The sequence below is a fragment of the Ixodes scapularis genome, unplaced genomic scaffold (assembly GCF_016920785.2).
Source record: "Ixodes scapularis isolate PalLabHiFi unplaced genomic scaffold, ASM1692078v2 PGA_scaffold9__187_contigs__length_104089568, whole genome shotgun sequence".
In the NCBI taxonomy this organism is placed as follows: domain Eukaryota; kingdom Metazoa; phylum Arthropoda; class Arachnida; order Ixodida; family Ixodidae; genus Ixodes; species Ixodes scapularis.
This window is the reverse complement of record NW_024609884.1, coordinates 80,001,725-80,025,850: the sequence shown is the minus strand read 5'-3', so window position 1 is coordinate 80,025,850 and position 24,126 is coordinate 80,001,725. Positions and strand designations below refer to the sequence as shown.

Sequence of the window (24,126 nt, the reverse complement as noted above, 5' to 3'; positions counted from 1 at the left end):
CTACTTCTTCATGTAAACACAGAAGCGATGGCCACATACTGTGGAATTGTGATCCAGCGAGCTTCTAGAGCGCAATGCGAGGAGGCACTGGTCTACTTCGCTCAGGTGTACAACAGTTGTTCTGAACTTCCGCCTAGCCTGGGTAGTTTCGTGGTAACCGCCTGGCCCAAAAGAGCATGAAGGAAGTTTGCTGCCTGAAAACAAGAGAAGTTATGAAAGCATAAAGAAAATTCTAGCTGCAGTGAGAAACACAACGACAGTGAAGCCAGAAGCGTGTTGAAAAAACCAAGTGGCACAGGCCAAGATGTTTTTAAGGCAAAAAGAGCTAGTTTCAATTTACATATCTGAGTCATATCAAGCATCTTGGCGCAAACCAGGAACACCACAGATAATACTAGCTCTAATGCAAAAAGAGCATACAAAGTAACTTAAAGGGCAACTCCGGCCAAAACTCAAAATGAAATAAATTACTGGTATCGCTGTAGTGACACAAAATACGACTCCGGCCAAAATATTACGTCCGTAGGACGCCGCATTCTCAACTAATGCCGATAACAAAAATGCGACCCGCCGCGAGCCGCTGCTTTTTAGCGGGCGGCCAGCGGGTTGCCGATCGCTAAAGCAACATTGGGCCGTGACGTCCGTATCGTCCTCTTTTTTTTCTCCGGTGCGGGGGTTGCGCGGAGTGCGCTTCTTTGAGCCACTACCACCGCTACTTCGGCTTGTGATTGGCGTGTTTAGCCGTTGCTTTTATCTGTAGCCCGTGTAGCATCGGTATAGCCTTTTGTTTATTTGCTTGTAAGGACTTTAAGACCCGTTTCAGCGAGCAACTCAGTGCGCCCAAGACTGCCCAGCTGTTCGTCGAAAGATGCCGAGTGCAACTTGTAGCGCTGTGGGCTGCTCAAACAACCCTCTGCGCAACACAGGGGTGCTTTTTCACAAGTGTCTGACGGACCGGAAACTGGAGAAGGTGGGGATGAACGCTGTTCGACGAGTGGACTTTGGACTTCGGCTTTTACGAACCCGAGGAAAAAAGAACGAAAAGCAGTCGTGTTCAGCCCAGCACACGTGTGTTCGGGCGCCGCGTCCCGCGCCGGAGCCTCAAACCTTCGTGTCTGGGACTGACCCGCAGCGCGAAAGCGAGAGGGCCCCCAGTACTGTACATCACTGGCAGCACGGCGTAAAGCAACGCCGCTCCATCCACGGAGCCCAGATGACAATTTAGGCCTAGCGACGAGTACGGAAGACCACACACACGGCGACAGCCGCCGAGTACGGCACCGAACGAGTTCACTTGTTTTCCAGTCGTTAGCTTTTGGGTATACAAGCGACGAGTACGGCATAGCGCACGCACGGCGGTGGCCGCCGAGTACGGCACCGTATGAGTTCACGGGTTTTCCAGCCGCTAGCTTTTGGTTATACGCACTAACTCTTGCTATAGTCAGTTACAGGTTAAGAAGGTAGCGGCAAATGCCCCTCAAAGGGAACCAGTTATCCCTCCGCCACCTCCGCATCCAATAGCGTCCCACCGTTTCCGTGACGTCACGGCAAACGCGCGAGGAAGGGCTTGCCTTTCTGTACATATTTGCTTTATCTTTCGACTTTTACTTAGCATTGTGGAAGGCCCGAGAGGGAGATTAGAGTTCTCCCCCACCGACGGAAACAAATACGACTTTCGGGGATTAGCTTCCCCCCCGATGGATACAAAGGCTGCTTTCAGGGGCTCGGTTCCCTCTCTGATGAATACAAAGGTCGCTTTCTTAAAAAGTGGGATCGGAGACAAGTTGGAATCCATTGAAGCGGAACAAGGAGTGTTTCCAGTGAACTCTTCTTTCGACTGCGGAGAGATTTGAAACGGGCGCATCACGCTTGTGGGTGGAGCTTCTCCTACCTTCTTGACTTGTAACCGACAATACACATGGTCGATAACTACCACGTATACAGAATTAAAACAAAATCAGCTTACCTCCTATCTTTAGACGGCTAGCGCAACAGAGGTAGGTGGCGCTCGGCCTGCGTACTCGTTGAACGAGAATGATCGTGACGTCACGTTCACATAGCGGCTGATTTCCAGTGTTGCCGGGGCCTCGAGCGGCTAGTTTCGGTTTTGTTGGCCGCGCCCCAAACAAAACTTTCAGGCGTCGATATCTTTAAAACTACGCACAATAACGAGAAAAAAATTACACCTTGCAATTCAGGGACGCTGACTGCACTAAAAACAGTCATAATCCCAAAATCGAAAGTATGGACCGGAGTTGCCCTTTAACACTTACTTCTTTCCAAAGGCCCCAAAACAGCTGAAGAGTTTGCAGTTGCAGAATGGCTCATTTTGTCCAATTTGTAAAAGCTCAGTGCTTTTGTGGAAGCTCACACATTTCTTGCAGGAGATATCACTACAGTAGACTCGCGATAATTCAAATTCAGATATTTTATACTTCCGGTTAATTTAAACAAATTAAAAAAATTTGATTGTCCCGCTATATTTTGAATGCATTTATAAGCTGCTTAATTCAAACAGCATTTTCGCTCAATTCACACTACGTTCATCGCTGCGGGTTAGCCCCGTTGAGTGCGCTTCTCACCGAGCACCCATGTACTGCGGGGAAGCAATGCCCACGAAGCTTGCGGTCATTGCTTTTTTGCAGTACACGGGTGCTCGGTGAAAAGCACACTTGATGGGACTAACCGACTGCAATTACGCAAGCAGAACTGTCCTGACAATCGGCTTTCATTATTTGTGTTTTTTTTTTTTTTTTTTTAATTTTCTTGAGGGGGTTTAATTTGAGATTGGAGAAAGAATATTTGGATATAGACCTTTCCAGCGGCAGTCTCGAACGAAGCGATTTACAGCGCGCGCCCCTGGTTTTGAGAGGGTACGTCAGTGTTGCCCGACTGCGCTGAGCTGTGGGTTTTCTAGTCAGGGGGCTGTGGCAGCCTGCGTAGGAGCACTTCCGGACGCTGGTGGAGGCTAAATTGCCGCGTTCAATTTTTTATTTTGTGTTCTATGGTGAACATAATGTCTAGGGTTTTTTAGGAATGCATTATATTATTTTTGGGAACCAAAACAAAGAAATGAAAGCTGTTTTCGTGAGTCCGTGCGCTACTCAACATGTGCAACTGGAATGTTTGGTTCATTTTATGTTGATCAATTTACGGCACCATACACTCAGTCGTGTCAAACTACAAAGGTCTTAACCGTCAAAAATATTTCACCACGTAGGATATCCAAACTGCATAGATATTCTCCGCCCACAACATGAACCGTTCAACAAGTCTCATCAATGGAACAATATATATTGTACGTACCCCACGGTGCCGCGTTATCCGAACAGGAATTGAGAAAGGTCTCAAATAACACAGCATATCCAATATACACGGTCGACGATAGTCACTTCACAACGATCGGACGGAATCCGGTGTGCTTTGGGGCACATGTAGAAGAGAGCCGCTTTTTTGCACAGTTTCAGAGCAAATGAAGGAGCGTGTCTATTCCGGCCCCACACCCCGGACCCGACCCTATCAGCTATTTTTCGCGAAGACCCGGAACATAGCCGGGAAGGCTTTTTGGAGATTATCTCAACGGAAATAATCCTCCAAGAACGTCGAACTGTCCGCGTCGCGGGCTGCTTGACGGTCGCTCGCTTCGTTCGCTCCCTGCGAAGGCCGAGCTGGCTACAAGCCCTGGAATTCCCTGGTTCTCATAGTGGAAGATAACACACAAGGGGTAAGCATCCTAAACAGGCAAAAAAAGTAAAAACTTCCAAGAAAAGCCGGCGAACTCCGAATGCACAATGCACTTGGGGAGTCACGCTGACCGGGTTTCCACAGCTCAGGCGGGTGGCAGAAATTTCTGGCTGATAGGGGTCGCTCGATTCGCAAAATGGCGGCTGCCAGAGAGCACTTTTTGCAAAGGTCTATAGCAAGCAGATTTATTAATCCACTCTATTAGGATAGCTGAGCATCTCTTTAGGTTTAATTTTATGTCAAATCCATCATTTACATGCCACCCCAATGTAGGCATTGGACTTTTAGAAGGCAACGGTTAATAGATGTTGTTATATTAAAACTACCTGAGCTTAGAAGTGGACAAGTGTAAGGTTGGGAATAACCTTCACAACTTCAGCTGAATTTTCATTTAAGCATGGTACAACGATTGTAAAAGGCTTGGAGAAGCTATTCAATATTCTATTAAAATATTCCACCAAAATCACGGTTCGCTTTGAACTCGCCATTGTTTTAGGTATGTGCCTGTTTATAAATAGGCCTGTGTAGATGAAATAGAGGAAAGTTGAAAGAATCTGCTTGGCATGCGTACCCCGTATTTACTCAAGTAATAGCCGCACTGCTTATGAAGAAAGCCCGAGGGTTCGCTTTTCCGCGGAGCACGCAGATTGCTAATCACCGCGATCGACAGCATGCTTCCAGCTGTTTACAAGACAGAGATAACATCTTCTTGCCAAGATACCATCTTTGAAGGTTGAATTTGTGTGGAGAATCATATTCTCGAACTGGTTATTTACTATGTTATTTATGTGCAATGCAATGCTTGGTTGTAGATGTGTTCTGTGACAAAGTAGGTGCAAGGGCCTTGTTCATAAATAGTGTCGCTATTACTCGAGTAAATACAGTAGCTATTCCTATAGCGAATCGCTACTTTGCCTCGCATCATATTTAGATAAATTTCTGATAATTCAAACTTTTTATAATGCAAACTAAAGTCTGTGGCTTCCTGGAGTTTGAATTAATGAGTCGACAGTAGGTTGGCAGCGTTGCACTCCCCGGCAAACGGATGCTGTTCCAGACGCTTTTAAGCTGAAATGAGACATAACTATACCAGTACTGACTACACAAGCGTCGTTTTCAGATAAATACATCCTCTGGGGTAAAATATTGGTTGTGTGCTTGATGAAACGCACAGTTTGGCTACAACTAGACAGAGGTTGCTAGGCGACAGCTAGCACCAGAGCTTGCACTCCTGAATAGATAAGACCTGTCGCGATCAAACAAGGCCCATTGCCTATGTGCTGTGCAGAGAAATGGCTGCATGGAACAACACTGTGCGATGTTGCGGATGATCAACTTCAAAAACTATTTTCTCGCTTAAAAAAAATATCACTTTGATTAAACTTTGTAAATCACAAGTTATAAAGGCATACTCTCATTTGAGTGGTCTGGTATATTTTTACTTGGACCACCTCAATGCAAAATTCGCAACTGAATTGTAGTAAAACACAGTTTTTTTCTACTTTACGTTTTAATATCAGAAGGACCTTTTTTCTTCTAAAGGCAGGAAGGTATTGTATGCATAAAATATACCTGCAATACAGGCTAAAAACACTCCTAGTGCGGTTATACAGAACAGTATATTTAAACAAAACTATCTCAAAAACGGCACAAATTTAGTTTGTTTTTAATGAATGAAAACAATAAAAAAACTGCTTTATTAATTTGAATTTGGCCTTATATTATTCATAAATGCAAGTAAATTCAAACAAATTTGGGCATTGCTAACTAATCATTCATATTTTTTACTATTTTTTTTTTCACACAATTGCTGGTAGAGTGCGAATAAGTGAACTTGCATATACAGACTATATTATATATATATGATAGCCCAGTTGCTAAGATAAATGAAACCTCTCAAATATTATTGTAAAAGCTATTTATAGAGAGAAAAATAATGATAAACAATTTTTATTGCATTCCTATTTCGCCTAAGTTCCACAGCTAGAGGAAGCTTCTGGCCAATTCCTATACTATCAAACACAAACAGGAGCGAAGCTGGTAGGAATAACATAGAGCTTCTGATAAGCCTTAGATCAGCAGCCGACAATTCATCAAGAGACTTAGCTATCTAATTGTAATTTGTTTACATAGTTGAACAAATCGGAAAGAAAATATATATTGCTCTAAACTTCATTAGATTCTGACCGGAGTCGGAACTATTTCACTGGCAACAAGATTTCCCCTGCACCTCACAGCCACATAGAGCTATGCCCTGTCTTTCTTCAAAAGGGGTCGTCTTGAAAATGGAGAGAGAAAAAAGCTGTTTGTTTTTGTGTCAAATGGAGTATCAACATTCCTCTTGTAAGCTGCACCTTGTTGTTGATCAAAGTGACGCAAACGCCGGTTGCTTCTGAGCAGCGCGAGGGGTAGCGATGATTGTCACAGAGTTCACCATGCGATAAGCTTTGTTGACCTCCGACCGAGGCAGTGTACCAGCGCACCATCCCCAACCATCTTTCTCTCACCAAAGGACCATAAGTTTCACACTCCTCAATGCGCAAAACTTGTCTGGCTCTGTCAGTCAAGGCTGTCTGGAGGAGGAGACGAACACAGCTAACCTTTGACATTTTCATGCCGATCTCATGCATGCGCATAATCCTATTTATGCAAGAGTCGCAATGTACCTGCAGTTATAACCACTGTGATTACTGACAGTTGCCGGCAAAGACCACAGTCTCGGCACGCAAGCAGCAGACCAAAAAGGAACTCTTTTTCAATGGCTATCTCTTTTAAGTTCGTCAATCTGATTTCATACTTGTCCAATTAACTAATGTTTGCTGTCCTCGTTTAGCTCCTAATTTTATTATCGTCCTCCATTCCCTATTTCTTATTCATGTTCCCTTTAAAAAAAAAAAAAGACATACAGTGCGCTTTCTCTCGGTGATGCTTTCTAGCGATTAGAATTTACGAAATCCTCGAGACTAAATCAACAAAGAGTCAAGAATAGAAGGAGGGAGACAAAAAAGAACCATAAAAACACATTTTGTCAAGGAGTAACACACTAGTTTGAACTTGGAAGTAAGTGGTCACTCGTATTTCATACATCCACGTTTCAGTCATGGCTGCAGTTTTTAGCATAAAAAGAAATTACAGTGCCGCCTAGTTCGAGAGACATAAGAGAGTGATATACTGTAACCGATATTTTCGATTTTCGTCCCATAACTGACCTCGACGTTGATGCATTGAAGAGAACCCCGACACCGTCCAAAGCTGCTACTGTGCTGTTGATGGAAGTGCTCTGACAGAACTGTTTTCGACACACCAGTGAGCAACTTTCAGTGTACACGGTGAGTGACCCGTCTTCAAGCTTTCCCGCAAGCTTCATCCAAGAACATGAAGTAGTAGAAGACATTAACGAAGAAATATCTGCTGCAGGACTTGAAACAACTCCCTTGCACATGCCGTCTGTCATAGACCCTAAGAGCCGTCACTCTTACACTGCAAGAAAACAACGGGAAATTGAAGGGTCGCACAGCAGAGAGGTACGTAAAAAGCTGGCTACAGCATATAGCTTTGAACAAGTGAACCAAGTGCTCACACTGAACCGCCATGCTTCGACTCTGACGAGCTGTAGGCAAATCTTAGAGAAGCCTTTGTCAAGGCATTTTCTTATCAGGAAAGAAGTCAGCTGCTCACGCTTGTGCCTGGAACTGAAACAGTTAACAAGGTTGAACGTTTAACCTTCGAGGCATTGAGCTATATTTTGAAAATGTCCAAGCGACTTCGCAACGTTTTGGCATATTGGAGTCTCCGGAGCCATACCAAGGCACTAAGATAAGTGAGGACATCGTGCTGTCAGCCATGTGGTTTTACTCCGACGATGATCTCGACCGTTCCCAGCAGAGTCCCAAGAAGAAGGGCACTGTGAACATTATGAAGCATGGGGAACAACTAGTCGTCGTCAAACGTTGAATGACGAGGTCAAAGCCTACCAGCTGTTCATGAGAGCCAACCCAGACTCCAAATCGGAACTGACCAAGTTTTATTTGCTGCAACGAAAATGAGTCAGGCTAAACCCTGACCAAACCGTGTGTGTGATGCACAAATTTTGATTTATGCTTATCTACCCTCAACAACGTACGACAGGAAAAACTAACACCGGAGAAGATTGTCACTTCTTGCCTTTGCTCCGTCTCAGCCCGACTGTTAACGAGGCGAGTGCAAGGAGTGCGCTAGCATTGAATGACATTCCAATTGGTTCCAGATGAAGAAATGACATTTTGCAAGTGGAAGAACGGCAATTGGGTGAATAAGACTGCGGACTGAAACATCTTTTTGAAAGAGGTGCAAAATAGGGCCACAAGATTTTCCGTTCACGATTTCATCCGTACAAGTCAACGGGAAGCTATTCCGATCGAGAAGAGCAAGATGACCACAAGACATACTTTCATGCCTTTTGATTTTGCAGAAAACTAGATGGTGATTCTGCCACATGAAATATGAGAGCACCACTGACACAAGCGTCTGTGTTCACATGTGTTGCGTTAACCTCGCAAAGTGCCAAATGTTTTGGTGCAGCATGCCAAGAGCCACGACACTCCCCTCATAGTACTCGCTATGAGATTCACCGAGGAGCGGCTGGAGGAGTACACACCACTTTATGCGTCACTAACGTATATATCTGACGGAGTGCCAGCTCATTTTAAGAGTAGATTTCAACTCTATGAGTTTGAACGAGCTGGTCTTCCGAAGGTGAAGTGGATTTTTTCTGCCTCGGGACACGGCAAGAACATCTGTGATGGAGTTGGGGGGCTTCTGAAGCATCAGGCAATGGTGCACAACATCCATTTGCCCGCGGCTGCGGTCCAACAGACGTCAATGGACCTTGTCAACAAGGTAGGAAAGTGTGTGAAAAATGTTGACTCTCCAAAATTTGAAGAAAGAGGACACGAGTGATTTTCGCTGATACATTACTCATCAAATGAAGTGTTTTTATGACGTGATACCAGCTGGTCTTTTTGCGTTTTGTCAGCTCAACTAAGTCTGACTGCGTAAGCTTATAAACAGAATAAAATATGGACTACATTGTTCAAGCAGTTCAAGCTTATGCAAAAAAATTGGCTGTGCATTCATAAGTGGAAAACATAATTGTCACACCATCACAGATATATTTTTACACTCCTGCATATCGCAGAAGATAGGTACTAAGCAGCCTTATGATTGATTCCCTGGTGTTTATTTTTAAATTACACTTTTCTCATGTCACACTGCGCTTCAGCAATGGTTAAGAACACTTGCCTGCCAGAGCTTGAAACATAATGTCTGGCAAACCTCGCTCTCAGACCGTAGGTGGCATTACTGTTTACATGAATGTTTTTCTTTTAGCCCTTCATAATGTCCCTCGGATATTCCAGGAGTTGTTATGAGCATGCATAACAGCAAATAAATCATGGTAAAGTAGCTTCCAAAAACATCCATTATTATTGGGGCTACCAGTAGCACTGCAGTGAAATCGGCATAGTTGAACCAACGATTAAATGACAGGCCTAAAATTGGCTTATTTAACTAGTTGTCCCCAAAACACAACAAAAATATTACATTTAAGACTTATACCCAGTATTTCTAGACATCATGGGCTATCAAGTAATTAAGAAGAAAATAAAAAATGATTTTTTTTTATGAAAATCGATTTCTAATTTTTTAATTTTTTATAATTATAACAAGTTTGGAGCTAGACATAATTTGTTTCATAAACAATACCAAGATAAAAATGCACCACCAGATAGCTTACGATTGAAGCGATGCACCGATACTTGTTTCATGTCATTACCTTTAACAGTTTGCTTACTGGAGCAATTATACTTTTAAATTTTAGAAGAGCGTTGTTGGCTGCTTGACAACAAACATATGTGCTCTGCTGTTCTCCGTAGTTTTATTTATTTCCTATTTTATTTTCTAAATCACTTCTTGCTTGTTTGTTTATCTGCATCTGTTCTTTTATTGTTTGTAATCTGTGCACACTAATAAGACCTCGAGCTGTTTGTGAGCACATTAAGCAGAATAAATAAATAAATAAATAAATACTAGAAGAAAAATTTTTGCAGGTAGCAAGTTCAATATTTTATACAAAAATAACTATAAAACCTTAAAATCACTGCTTTATTAATAGAAATGGTCCGTAACATTCTTTGAGTAAAGCCAATATTCTTGAAAAGAGGTTCAAAGCTGAGAAACAATCAAATTGAGTTTTTGACACATTTTACCTTTAGGCACTTTTTTTTCTGTGAAACATTTCTCTTCTAATTATTTTAAAGAACATTTCTCTTCTAATTGTTTTAAAGGACAGTTTTGCTAATCAGAGGGATAGAGCTGCCACATACAACCTTTTTAAACACATCTAAAGACACCCCCCCCCCCCCCCCCCCCCTACCCACACAATTTTGGTGTCGAATTCAAATGAGACCACCCAGCTAATAAGATGGTAAATGAGCATCCCACTCGAAATGAATAAACGAAAGGTCCGTATAGTCCTGCTCACCTACTGTTCCAGACGCCTTGAAGAAACTGGTACAAGACCTCGGGCCGGCCCTGGGGAAAGCGTACATTCCGAATGACTAACATTACTGAGCCTGCGAGAGACTACCTAAGAAAATAAGACTTTCAAGCTGTGTTTCCTTATTTTATATCAATATTTCAACCAAATACCCCCAATTTCAGTTGGACAAATAATGTCTAGAACCACAAATAAACCCAATGTTGGACATCTGAAGCTGGCTCTAAAGAATTCAAGGGATTCCTGGGTGCTTGGAACCATCTACCCTATTCGCTATGGTCGGTGACTGGTTAAGAACGTGGAAGATGCTCCGTCTCAAGCACGAGTTTTCTGTCTTTGATAATACTTCGTCTCAGACACAGTCAAAGCCCAGCGGAAGGCAACAAGCACGTGCTGAAGGTGAAGCATCTACCAAGTTCTTAACTTGACACCGACTGCAGAGGTGCACGAATATACAAAACTTTTATTAATTCACAAGTAGTGTTTGCTATTTGATTCGATTCGCAGCACACTTTTACTGTTCAAAATATTCTAGTTTTGTTTTTAATATTCGAAAGCTCAAAATTACAAACACTTGTGTCTTTAGAATTCTATGATTTTGTATGTCAAGCTTCACCGCTTCACACCGACACACGTGCGTCAAGCTCCACTGCTTAGGACTAGTGTGCTGGGAGAACCGACTGACATGTCAGTTGGTTCTCCCGGTTGGCTCCATGGTCTCGGAAATTTTGCTCCCTATTGTAGGTCAGCCTTCTTTCATTACAAGAGGTGCGATCAAAATGTTCCGAGACTAGTTCTGTAGTGTAAGAAGAGAGGGCAACACTGTGATCCACGCGTAGCTATCAAAAACAAGGACCTTCATGTTTCATTATGCCAAAGGGCATCGTTCTGAAACAATATGCTCTTCACTCTCCGAAATAACTTTTAATTTAATGTCTTCTAAACATATTTAAACTTTCACTCAATGAATACTGCATTCCATGCATTTTATGACTTTGAAAAAAAAAAAGGTCGCTGGCAATTGTTTTATTAAATTGCTCAAACCTGCAGTGGAAATTCCAGTGATATTTTTCGTCGACGTCTATGAAGTCTTTTATAGTATTTAAACCCTATTCATAGCATTTTCTGATCTTACAGTCTACTTCACATAGACGGACATCCTCTGACCAACCAACGACTTTTGTTGTAGCATTACTGCAATTAAAATGTCTCTTACTATATGTAAATAAACGTAAAAGTTTAAGAGACCCGCTCACGCAACTTGCAAGTTTCACGGTGTCAGTCGGCGAAAGGAATATTAATGCACTTCATGACTACTGCTTCACAAGTCTCCTCCCTGGCGCAGTGGTTGAACGTCGGGCTCACAATTTCCGCGTCTTGGATTCGATTCCCTTTGGGGGATATTTGGAATTTTCGTCTCGCATCTCAGTTTATCCCCTTATTACTCTCCCACGAATGCACATTCGCTTTGTGGGTCACAAACAGAAAGACGGACACAAAAAATGACCGCATCTCCACGAGGCGAATGAAGTTGATTGGGGCGAAGCTCTGGTGGTGCTGATGATACTGATTATGTTCATAGGTAGTGCTGATGGTGTTGATTTTTTTTAAATATATATACGCATTTGACTGCAGCGCCCTCTCCTATATAGACGTTGAGTGGCTACATGCAACGTTTCATCCATGACATCCCCAGCTCTTGAGTAACTATCACATCTCAGAGCCCCCTAATCGTTCCGCAGTCGTGGCCGAGTCGTTAAGGCGATGGACTAGAAATCCAATGGGGTCTCCCCGCACAGGTTCGAATCCTGTCGACATCGCAAACATTTTTTCTTTTTTAAGAAGACAGATGGGATGACAATCAATGCGAGCACGGACGCCGGACAAGGCTAGACCTTAAGGAGCTTCGCCCCTAAAAGGCCGTAGAGTTTACTCAAATTCTATCGCATTTAAAATTCCTGTAGTGCAACTCCCAATGCTCACAGAAAGATTCCCTTTGGCAAAATGACACATGAAGGTCCCTGCTTTCAAACGCTGTGCGCGCATCACCATGCTGCCCTCTTTCTTTGCGCTACGAAACATCTCAGAACTTTTTATCGCACCTCCTAATTATAGTTTAACCCCGATTTAAAGGACCGTTCTGTAAAAGAAAACCTCAGCTTCATTCAAATAAAAAAGGCAATCAATTTTTTGCTTGCCATGTTACATTATGTATTATCCAACTCATCTTATCTGTAAAACTACACTTTTTCAACGGTGTTTTTTACAAAAAAAAAAAGAATTCCAGTCGTGATTTATTAAAGCATCTATGCTCAATTCAATTTAAATGTAAAGTATTCACATTCAAAAATATTCATTTTGTAGTCAGATTTTAATATCTGTATTTCATTTGAAATCAAGGATGTGATATTTGCACACCTCTACTATAGGTATTTACTCAAACTCTATGCAAAACTTCTACAAAAAAAGCACAAATGTCTACATTCATGTACAGCATACAGACAGTGAATAATTACAATTTCTAGAAAAAGACCAAGGAGTAATGAGGCACTGATAAAGTAATTGATTTGAGAATATGATCTGCACTGGGGTTCTTAACATGTTAATGTTATTTTCAGAGCCCCAGCCCATGTCACTGTTTAGAGGTCCAGCACGATTCGTGCCCCATCCTTTGCCATCTCCTTCCATAAATCACAATGGTCGGGTCTCGACGTATAAGACAAAGCAGACGTGAAGCCTTTGCAAGATTGCAGTGCCAAATACAGTGGTAACTATTAGGGTAATAGATGCTGTGTGGAAGTAATTTAAGATGAAATAGTTTTATACATTTGATTCCAATCAAAAAACAATACCTTACCTCTAACTTCCGCATAACGTCATCCACCCGATGTGCCAGATACTGAAGCATCAACTGTGAAGTTGCCGTGTTATCTATATCTAGCAGCTCCTGCAAAGCCACACCAAAGTGACACATTCAAACTTCATCAAGTGGCATCCACAAAAGTAACCTCTTAGCACCACAGTACTCACCTCAATGCTTTCAATCAGTTGGTTCTCCAATGAGGTTTTCTCCTGCTCACTGATGTTGTGACTCTCAAACACTTGCATGGCATAATAGAAGGTTCTTGGCTGCAAGATACAGTCCACCACACAAATTATTAGAGATAAAAGTGCAGACTTTGAATGCCTCCCACAGACTTTTTTTTTAAAAAGGAAGTTCCACCTTTCGAGATGGATCCTCCAAGTAGCAGAGGAAGATCTTGTCGTACTGCCTCCTCTTCTCATAGAGGTACTCACACACTCTATAGCTGCAGAGTAAAACGATGGAAAATCATACAAATAAAATATAATGAACCAGCATAGCTGCTTAGTATATCCAGACCTAGTTATACAATCCACCTCACAAATTGTGACTTTCCAAACAGTGCCCTCCAACTCCCACAACACGACGCAGAACTCTTGAAATACCATAAAATCCCGAGAGATGCCCCACCCCTGCAAGGTAACCCACCCCTATTTTAATGCGAAAGCATTAACTGTCTAAAAGAGCGAGCTGACGTCATCAGACTGAAGCGCGAAAATGGCAGATAGTTTCCTTCGGTTCCATTGGCTGGTGCGCGTCAATGGGGCTCCCATTGGCTGCTGCGCTCGTCAGTTTCCATGACCGCACACCCCATGGCGCTACGTGTCCATCAGCGCGGAACGTCCTAGGTCACCAGGGAAGCACACGCACCGACCGGCGACGAAAAGTATGCAGCAGACGAAAAAGGGAGCGAATGAGCGGCTTGCATGCTTTTGCATTCACAACTCATAAGAAATGCTTAGCTGTACCTCAATCTTTTTTGGCTTGACTTGCTACTTTCTTTGAAACACCGAAAGATAGCCCACTCCTAGTAATCATAGTGTTAGGATCAATGATGACCTAGGCGTAAATATGTCTAGTTAACTATGGTGGAATATAAGCAAACAGCGCTGACGTTGAAGTAAAGTCACCTTTGTTTCATTGCAGGCCTCGCCGCAATAACAAGTTTGACAGAGAAAAGTCATCTAAAAAAGCACTTTTTCAACTTTTGAAAAAAAAAGCACACTGAAAGTTAGCCCACTCTTTTTTCTCACCCAATTTTCTCGCGATTTTAGGTGGACTACCTCTCGGGATTTTACAGTAGGCTACAGGCAAGTTCAGTTTACCTCAGAAGGTCAGAAAGCAGTGTGTCGCAAACGATATATTTGACGTCGAGTGCCGACCCACACACCATGTCCACACCAATATATAGTGCAAGGGTTTTAATGCGTTAGCATTAGTGCCCTGGTACATGCGCTGACCTTGGACTGGTTTGGAGCGCATATATATAAAGTTTGCAGTCGCCACAGGATGGTGCCACAGCCCCCTGGCTGTGGAAACTGGCTAGGAAACACCCTCCGCAAGCGCCAACAGATGGCGGCGGGGTGCATGTTTCGTGACGCTTGGCGCATAGCAAAGGAGGCTGCACTGGATTGGTTATAGGAAGCGACGCCGTGATGAAACACCTAGCAACCGAAGATCGCCGGCAACGCTCCCCTTTGCCAATTTCGGCGCCGCGCAGGGGGGGATGGAGGGTGTATCACTGGGACGCGTATTAAGCCCCCCCTCCCCCCCCCCCCCCCCCCCCCTTCCGCCCGACCCCCCCGCCATTAACGCTGCTCCGCGGCGACAGTCTGTCGATGGCTCATTACAACATATTAACCCGCCTTGAGCCACCAGTACACGTCACCTCGCTGAGCCCCGCTGGCGGCCCAAGTACGCCCTAGCCCTGCTGTCCCTTGCTACACCTCTGTTACTCAGCGTTACGCCACACAGTCACACTCTATAACCAGTCAATCCTGTGCGGCCACCATCCTTCATACAAACGCCGAGTGATCTGATCTGCTTGCACCAGGGAGAAGACGGGCTTTGGGAATTTCCCCCCCTTGGAAAAGTGCTCAGAGGCAGTGTTTGCCATGCTTTGTTATAGACAACCGCTGCGCGAAATGTTAATACATTTCTTCGAGAATCAGCAAGGCGGCAGCAATGATTCTTGAGTAAATAAAAACTGCAAACGATTACACTTCTCAAAGACAATAACAGTTTTCACGACCTTTTAAAAATTAAGAGTCACAAAGTTTTAGCCTGTTGAAGCCTTCATCACCGCCAAGAATCGGAAGCAGGCAGCAACCACTCACAACTTGGCCTTCTCGGAGAGCTGCAGAAGACGATTGTCCTCGATGCCCACAAATCCACCTGCCTGGAGGAGCTCCAAGAGCGCCTGCTGACGCTCCTCCATCCTGGTCTCATCGTCAGGGTTCGTCAGGTACTCCAGAACCTGGAGAACCACTCCAGTCTCAAAACGAGTGACGCCTTGCTTTGAGAGGGCAACAATGGTGCAAGTTCCCTACCTGTTCAAAAAGCAGCCGGTTGACTATGAGCGTGTTGTCTGGTCTGGCCAGCTGTCTCGCCAGGAACGTGAACAGGGCACCCACCTCGGTCGGCTGAAACCAACAACGGGCGTCGTTCAAAGTCGAAAATGCCAGATTGTAAACCTTTTGGTGCCCACTCTCCTTTTCTTCAGCTAAAGGCACTCTAGTCTGCTGTATTCACTAAGAATTATGAACTATGCCATTTCAGCAAAGATGTAACTCCAGTGCACAAACATAACAGAGTACAATGAATGGCTTATTGCCACATTTATGTATTGGAACAGTGTGAAAAGAACATCCTTTACTGTTATATGCAGAAGTGAGAAGCATCAAGTAAAAGGATGAATGGATGGATACATGGTACCAGCTGTACTCTTTATAATTGGCGGTAGCTTGCACCACCTAACCAGGGTCAACAAAAAAGTTTTTTTTTTCTTTTTTATAAAAGAAGAGGGTATTTTAGCGGATCCCAGTGGGTCTGCAGAACCCCATTTGAGAACCACTGGCATATAATCATATGGTGGGCAGGTCATTTGTGTAAATAAAGAAAATGAGCTTCAAACATGGATTCCAGAAAACTGACAGATATTAAATTGATAGAGCCAGCCTCAGCGCTTTTGTGTCAGTGGATATGGCCTCGATGGAGCAGGAAGTCGCCGACTGTTCTTGAGGTGGAGACTTTCCCCAGTGTGCGCTCAGCAGCAGCAACACAGACTACATACTTTGAAGGCTCTTGCTTGTGCGCTTTGTGCACCAATGAGAGCACCGGGTCCAGCCGCGACAGGAAGCCAACTGCCTTTACACAGCAAGTGCCAGTTTGCAGACAGTCTGTTCAGTATGGTGTGTATTGTGTGTGACAGATATGAGCCAATGCATTCTAAATGCTACGCATTTAAAATGCCAAAGAGAGCTAATTTTTCTTTTCAATTCTTCTGGAGAGAGACAATGCAAATACACAGTACATTTTGTCGACATGACAAGTAAGCAAAAGAGGAGCAAACATCTGAAATGGTGAGCCCACTCACCGAAAAGCCTTCACTTTGGACCATGATCTGAAGCAGGATGTCCACAACCCTCTGTTTCTGGGCCAAGCTGGGAGAGGAACATACCCAAAGCAACAATGCAGCTCGTTACAGGGCTGCCATGATCTGCTGGCACCGCAGTGTGTACACCTACCCAGATTCAGTGGTGAACTCCTCTTCCTCGAACGCCTTCAGATGAGAAAAAGGTAATTCAAGGCATTCTTAGAACCACAGCTGGAGGTTGAGAGCTCCTTTGCAACTTACCAGAGCAAGAACGTTTAGAAACTCTCGTGTGCTGAAGTGGAGAAGTGCCTTTAGGTATGGAAAGATGCTGTCATCTGAAACAGAGTGGCAGTTACTCCCTTACTGTAATTATAAACATATTTTATATTATTACAAAAAAAAGTAAAAAATCAATATCAGGGGACAGAATTAAAGGGTACAGACTTGGGGGGAGACTTTAGCAGGAAAGAAGTTTTCAGTTGCTGAGACCTAATATGAGTGTCACAATGCTGGAAGACCCAGCTTGTTCCTCTTACCAATATGAGTAGAGATGCTGTGAACTTTTTGCAAACCTGAGGTTCGAAGATCGAACCAGAGGGTTTGAAAGGTTTGCAAAGTTTCGAAACATCAAACTTATTACATAACAAATTCTACAATTTTCGAACTTCCCAAATTTTTGGTGCTGAGAAATTCAACTGTTTTCTAACTTTTGATTTTTCACGCTATGAAATTCAAAATATTTCAACTTATCACGCTAAGAAATTCAACAAGAATTTCAAACTTTCAAACCTCTTAGTTCGAAAGTTCAACGAACTTTGAACTTCTGAACAAAAGTTCCATGAAGTTTGAACCAAGTGCACCCCCATAGGTTCAAGCCAACAAATATAAGTGTGAAATGGAGTTGAAATTGCACTAAGGTCCTACTTCGCTGATTGTGCCACAAACGACTCGTTTGTAAAGTGCTGAATTATAACTTTGGTGTGGCCTCGACCTCACACCTTTTTCTTTCGACTTCCGCAGAGAGCCCCTCCCGCGTACAACTCCCTGTGGTAACCTGTCGGCCAACAGATCCTGATCCGCAGACTTGAAATTCAAGCGAGGCGCTTCACCGGGAGCGTCCTTTATATCATTAGTTGTTTTTGAACGCAAGTACCCCGATTTTCTCGAGTCAAGGTAAAGCACGGGTGGGGCGCAACGCCGATGCGTTATGACGAATGCTGAATTGGCACTTACTTCATTATCATTATTAACCGGCTGCATTTCAGAGTGGCCAATATCTCCATTCACCGAAGAAGTTCCAGGCAGAGGCAATAAGGTTAGCCCGATAAGAACATATTGTGACCTCCCTATCCCACAAGTCATCCTGCCGAAAATAAACGCACAGAGCTAATAAAAATTTTCGACCTGGATGCCTTTATGTGCATGCGTTGTCCTGTATATTTAGCTGCCTTATGCCAGCACTACATGTAGACGACGTTTGATCCAATTGCTACTAGTTCGCAAATAAGTGGAAAGTATGTTCACCTGACCGCCTCAGGGCTTTTCGATGAACTGTTCAACACTTGTTTCATAAGTTACAACAAATAACGAGTAATACAGGTAGTACCGTCAGTACCACAGCACAGAAGGAAGCAGTATATTCATGGCGTAAGGGAAATAGGCAACGTTTTCAGTAAAATTCGTAGCACAGTTTGCAATTTTTTTTAGAAGCATTCATAAAACTTAATTTAAAACTGCAGAATTTGATTTCCATCCGTGAAATCCTAAGACTTCGAACTTGAAATCGAAACTTTAGAACTTTGCAACTTGTGCCACGAAAAAAATCGAAAAATTCGAAATGTTAGAATTTTTCAAACAATCTGTCAAAAAATTTGAAATATTCAAACTCCAACTTTCAGAAACCTTGACATTTCCGAATTATTTGAATTCGAACCTCAGCAGGGTTCTAAAGTTGCAAACATTTCTAATTCGAACCTCAACAAGGTGCAAAATTTCTGAACCTTTCGAACTCAAACTTCAGGAGGTTTGCGGCATCCCTAAGTACAAGTACAATGTTATATGTGCTATGAACATCACGACATAGGTACAATAATTGGGGCTGGAACGGGAAAGCTACTAACTTATAGCTAATAAAAAGCAAACATAAGTGTAGGTCCACTGCATATCACTACCTAATATGTGAAAATAAAAGGGATGTTTCAAAATATTTAAATAGGGCGGTCTCACAAAAGGGATCACATAAACATACTCTCACATTTTGGCATCCAGTGTACCATAATTCACTTTCAACAAGTTCTGATTACTGGAAATCTATGCTTTAAGTGTAAATGCAAGATAAAGACAAACAAACAGACCATTGACTAACAACTGAATTTTAGGCTTTGCCTAAGAAAATGGCAAAGCAAAGGTCCCAGAACAAGGGCTGACCCCCATGCAAACCAAGAGATGCACCCTCTGAGGGTACAAGAGATGCACCCTCCGAGAGTAGGGATACCAAATAACTTACAGTCAGTGGCGTAGCCAGAAATTTTTTTTCAGGGAGTGCTGAGGTGGCCGAGATGTTTATGACTTGGGGTTCTGAGGAGGGGGACGGAGGGGTCAAAATGCATATGTGTATCATAGGGTCAGCTGGATTTTGAGGGGAGGGGGAGGCTGAGGCCTTATAAGCCTCTCCCTTGGCTACGCCACTGCCTACAGTCTACCTCTGGGTGAATTCATTTTTACTTCCATCATAGTTTTATGTTCTGATGTGTCATCAGCATCAGTCCATAATGCCCTTTAATGAAACAGCATCAAAAGACATTTAGGATTTACAGTGATTTAATAAACAAACAAGCATGGTAAATTTGTAAGCTTCCCCACTGCTTCTCTATCAATTGCTTGCAGAAAGCTTTTAGAAAGATGTAGTCATTGTTTATTATCCACAATAGTAGTATCTGTATTTACTTTTTATTAGTGCCCAAAAGGCCTTCAAACTGGCTTTCATACTGGCCATAGCACTGTTGTTCTCCAGGACCACCTACCATCGGCACCAGCTCCGTGAAGAGCCGTGATGCACTGAAACACCTCAGCCTTGACAGATGCCACTCTCGATGAATCAATGTCACCATGAGGATAGCCTCGCCCTGCCAGGCAGCAGCTGCAGGCATCATTGAAAACGCGCACGATGACAGGCAGCTTTCGGAACTTGTCACTGTCCACGACTCGCACACAAAGCTTCCGCCATGACCTGTAACGTGGTACTTCAAAGGCCACAGCTATGCTCCAGTTACTTGTTTTTCTGCACTAATGGTAAAGCAGAAAAGACGCGAGTTTTCTTCGTAAGAAGGCCACATAGGATGTAAGTAAATGTAGCAGCCTCCAATGCTGGCTGCGATCTTGGTTTTTGCCGTTTGAACTAAAGATCCCATTCCTTTGTCTGACCCCACGTTTGCCAAAATTTGGGTATCTTTGGTATCGTTTACGGTACGAGGAGCAACGCAATACAAGAATCCCATCTTAGTTGCACTAACTTTAGCTAATTATAGGATCTGGAGGTTTGTGAGATTATTTTTATGGGAAAAGATCAACTGTTTGGATCTCCACTAAGGTACCTCACTGATGCCAATTGAGAGCTTTGCTGCCAGATAACTAAGGTTAAAGACCGACACTACAGAGTTAAAACTGAAATCATGAAGTGAGTCCCTAGATTCGGCAATTATCCAACAAGCAAGAAGAGTGGCACTACTATATACCCAACAACCCTGGTGCCTGCCGTCTGGGCTGGTCTCTAAGTTAAAGCGTCTTTCATCCTTAAAATCACCCCTTAACCACGCTTTTACACATTTCTCTGCCACAAAAGAAAAAGGGGGGAAGGGAGAAAAGGGGGGGAGTGAGGTGCCTGGTTGAAGTATAAAAGTAATATGTTAATATTAATGTGTATGGTGGCCATTGAAATATAAATTAAATTTGATAACAAGTTTGGTCATCATTTGTGTGCCTTCCCTCTCAACCGACCTCTTGACCAACGCACCTGACATAAACGAGCAGTTTGTTTCCCAGCATCATTTGATTGTCCGTCAGTTGCTTTCCGTGCTTCAAGGCCTCCCGCAGGACTGCCATCAGCTCCTAGCAAAAGTCAGAGAGCAGCGAGACTGGCATTTGGGCGTGCTCAGGTCATTTGGAAGCAAACCTATTGCAGAAACTACAGACATACCTTAATGGGAGTGGTGTAGTCGTTCATGCCACGGTTGTAGACATAGATAATGGCATCGTAGAGGCAGTGGGTCCAACACAGGGTCATCACCTTCAATAAATAGAAGAAAAAAAAAACAGTAGCACATCTTTAGGTGAAACTCCCAGCATCACAAAATGTCTGTTCGAGACTTTAAGTTTGTCTAGTTCTTTTTCAAAAAATGAAACCTTTGATAAGTAAAACAGTTCTGCCTCATCCCTTGGAATTCTACCTACAAATATTCTACAATAACTGCACCATCAAAACAGTACCTGTATACCAAACCAGCAAGGTAAATAAAAGAGAAATGGGCTATGACCCAAGAGGTGGCATCGAGTGAAGTTAGTGAAAAACATGACTTTTCTGGGCAGCTATTTTTAGTAAACTTCCGATACAAGCAACACCCTGAAAACTAGGTCTGGCAATATCTATTTTTCTAGAGATCTCACCTTACCTTTCACAAAACTGAGCAGCCAGAAAACATTTCAAGCTTCAAGTATAGTTAGAATTTAACAAGCATATCAAAATGACAAAAATGAAGTAACGCTCTTCAAATATAAATGGAACTGGTGAGCCAGCTGGGTACAGATATTGAAGAGACAAAGTTTGAAGGGACAAGGAGGGACAGTGTGTCCCTCCTCCTTGTTGTCCTTTTGCATTGTGTCTCGTCAAATCTCTCGTGCACATCCCAGGAAGAGACATCCCCACAAAACATCTACATCACCTTCAATGCCTGCGGGAGCCACGGACACGAGAACAAGGCCTGAGCAAACACACCTGGTGAATGTCGAGGCAGGCGATGTCCAGCCGCACTAGGCAAGCCTCGAGCATCTCAAACTGGTGCTTGCTCGCCAGCTGCTGAACAAACTCCTTGGCCAACTGGGGCCCCAGACGCGACAGCCGCCCGTCCAAGATGTGCTGGGGCAGACTCTCGAGGAAGCAGCCCTTGGCCAGTGGATCCGCGCCCAACGTGCTGTAGAGCTTTTCAAACAGCTCCTCGCTACAAGCACACAGGGAATGTGGGACCACCCGTCGCTCATATCCTCGTACTGGTTGTCCCGCGTCCCAGCTGGCCGCGTCTGGCGGGGCGCTGGCCAGCACGAAACCCCAAGTGCTCAAAGCGGGCTCAGACCTGAACTCGACGGCCAGGCAGTAGCGCACACACAGCGGCACCGTCTCCGCATAGTGCGCCAGGAGCACTTCCAGGCGGCCGTGGTCCGGGTTCAGCCGCGTCATCAGGAGCTCCGCAAAAGTCGTCAGCAGCTCCTCCATCTTGCGGGCAACCTGCTGCTGGCGGTGCGCCTTCTTGCCCACCAGACCTGCAGTGACCCAATGGTTCGTCGGTTGAACCTTTTTGCAGAGGACCCCGGATCGTCAAGCGGATGTGTGCGCCTCTCGTTCGCCTCTGAAAGCAGCAAACTCGAGCCCAGATATGGGTAAATTTTGTTTTTATAAATGAAGGGTTCTATGTCGTGATAATGCACACAGAAGGCCAATCAGTGCGATCTACGAAAGGATCCTGAAAAATGAGGAGGCCAGAGAAAGTTTAGACCCAAACTTACAATTGTGTGCAGAGAGTGTTCAGAATGTTGTTTCAAATGCTCAGCACCGTGTATGGCGGGTTATGTTTTCGTGTCCACATGCCACTATTTGCCTAGACTTCAATATTGGCTTTCTAAACCTGCGGGAAAGAAGACCTGTAGGCTTACTTTGTAACGAGGTTAACCCCATTTAAGAAAGGATACTACTCCGAAAGGCATTATTTATTAACGATTAGTCTCATATGTATGAAATTTGCAGAGAAAATTCATAGCTGTGAAACAAAATGCCATGCAAGGTTTCAACTTTGTAAATTAATCCTTCAAAGAGTTACATAAAAATACATAAAATAAACACTGCATCCACTGAGGAAAACTATCGCTTAGAAATGGTTATGGGAATGGCCAGTTCTTTTGGTGGAAAATTCAGTATGACACCTGTGTCATGTTGCTATAGAAATAAATAACAGAAATGACCCAAATTTTAATAGGAAATAAAAATGTGGAACAAAGTGTCTTCATGCGTGTATTAGGCTGAAGAAACCGCAGCTTTTCATAACAAAAGAGCAGAAAAAAGCAGAAAATAAGTTCACAGACACACAGGACCAGATTAAAGGGGCGGTGCAACGATTTTATGATTAAAAGAATTTGAATCTCGTCATTTTTACGTTGTTTGCCGTGTCCCGGAGGATAGAGAAAACACCTCCTTCATTGAAAATGTTGCGATTCCGCTGCATAATCGCCAAGCAAAAGTCGAGTTTTTCCCCCCACCTGCAGCCCCAAGTGGCAGCCCAAGGAACTACGGCGAAAAGATTACGTGACCTCGCTCGGCTCTAAGCTGCAGCATAACGCCTGCTAATGTCAGCGGAGAGAGGGAGAGGAAGAGTCTTTTGAGATAGCACACGGGAAGCTACACGGCACTCCGAATGATGTCACTAGGAGGGGGACCAGGTGCGACCCTGAAGGCTGGGAGTGAGTTGAGGGGTGCCCGAAATGCCAATCTTTATCTTTTTTTTTACGCAACAACTAGGACACGCAGGCCAAATCGGATTTCGGTTCTTTAGTTCAGAAGTGTCAGAGGGCAACTTCCAGAAATCTTTGACCGAAGTCCCGAAATTGTTGCACCCCCCCTTTAAGAGATTTCGGGGCCACGGGCCAATGCTGGTTAGGGACGCTCCTTAGAAATAAAACACAAAGAAAAGAACCGCAACACAGATGCTTCGTCACGGTAGCCGGCGGGGGCGCTCATGGTCAAAGCGGAGGATCCTCAGAAATAAAACACAAAGAAAAGAACAGCAACGCAGATGCTTCGTCACGGTAGCCGGCTCAAGGTCAAAGCGGAGGCTCCTCAGAAATAAAACACAAAGAAAAGAACAGCAACGCAGATGCTTCGTAACGGTAGCCGGCGGGGGCGCCCATGGTCAAAGCGGACGCTCCTCAGAAATAAAACACAAAGAAAAGAACAGCAACACAGATGCTTCGTCACGGTAGCCGGCGAAAACGCTCAAGGTCAAAGCGGACGCTCCTCAGAGATGAAACACAAAGAAAAGAACAGCAACGCAGATGCTTCGTCCCGGTAGCCGGCGGGGTAGCTCACGGTCAAAGCGGACACTCCTCAGAAATAAAACACAAAGAAAA

The 24,126-nt window shown here is 43.9% G+C and overlaps 1 protein-coding gene across 3 annotated transcripts in view; it reads right to left on the bottom strand.

Annotated features, from left to right (window-relative positions):
• Positions 1–24,126, bottom strand: part of LOC8036277 (vacuolar protein sorting-associated protein 8 homolog) — a 70,776-nt gene that overhangs the window by 23,371 nt on the left and 23,279 nt on the right. For all 3 annotated transcript variants that reach the window (XR_005718246.3, XM_040498921.1, XM_029994752.4), the window contains exons 18-31: positions 22,083–22,269; positions 21,728–21,950; positions 20,933–21,022; positions 20,750–20,844; positions 19,761–19,876; positions 16,999–17,072; positions 16,889–16,923; positions 16,738–16,804; positions 15,692–15,784; positions 15,479–15,618; positions 13,503–13,587; positions 13,310–13,408; positions 13,137–13,226; positions 10,265–10,314 (exon numbers count right to left, since the gene is read on the bottom strand). Coding sequence is in view for 2 of the 3 variants with exons in the window: in XM_040498921.1 (XP_040354855.1) it covers positions 10,265–10,314; positions 13,137–13,226; positions 13,310–13,408; positions 13,503–13,587; positions 15,479–15,618; positions 15,692–15,784; positions 16,738–16,804; positions 16,889–16,923; positions 16,999–17,072; positions 19,761–19,876; positions 20,750–20,844; positions 20,933–21,022; positions 21,728–21,950; positions 22,083–22,269 (1,444 nt within the window). In the remaining variant the exon portion in view is untranslated. The remainder of the gene's footprint in view (positions 1–10,264; positions 10,315–13,136; positions 13,227–13,309; positions 13,409–13,502; positions 13,588–15,478; positions 15,619–15,691; positions 15,785–16,737; positions 16,805–16,888; positions 16,924–16,998; positions 17,073–19,760; positions 19,877–20,749; positions 20,845–20,932; positions 21,023–21,727; positions 21,951–22,082; positions 22,270–24,126) is intronic.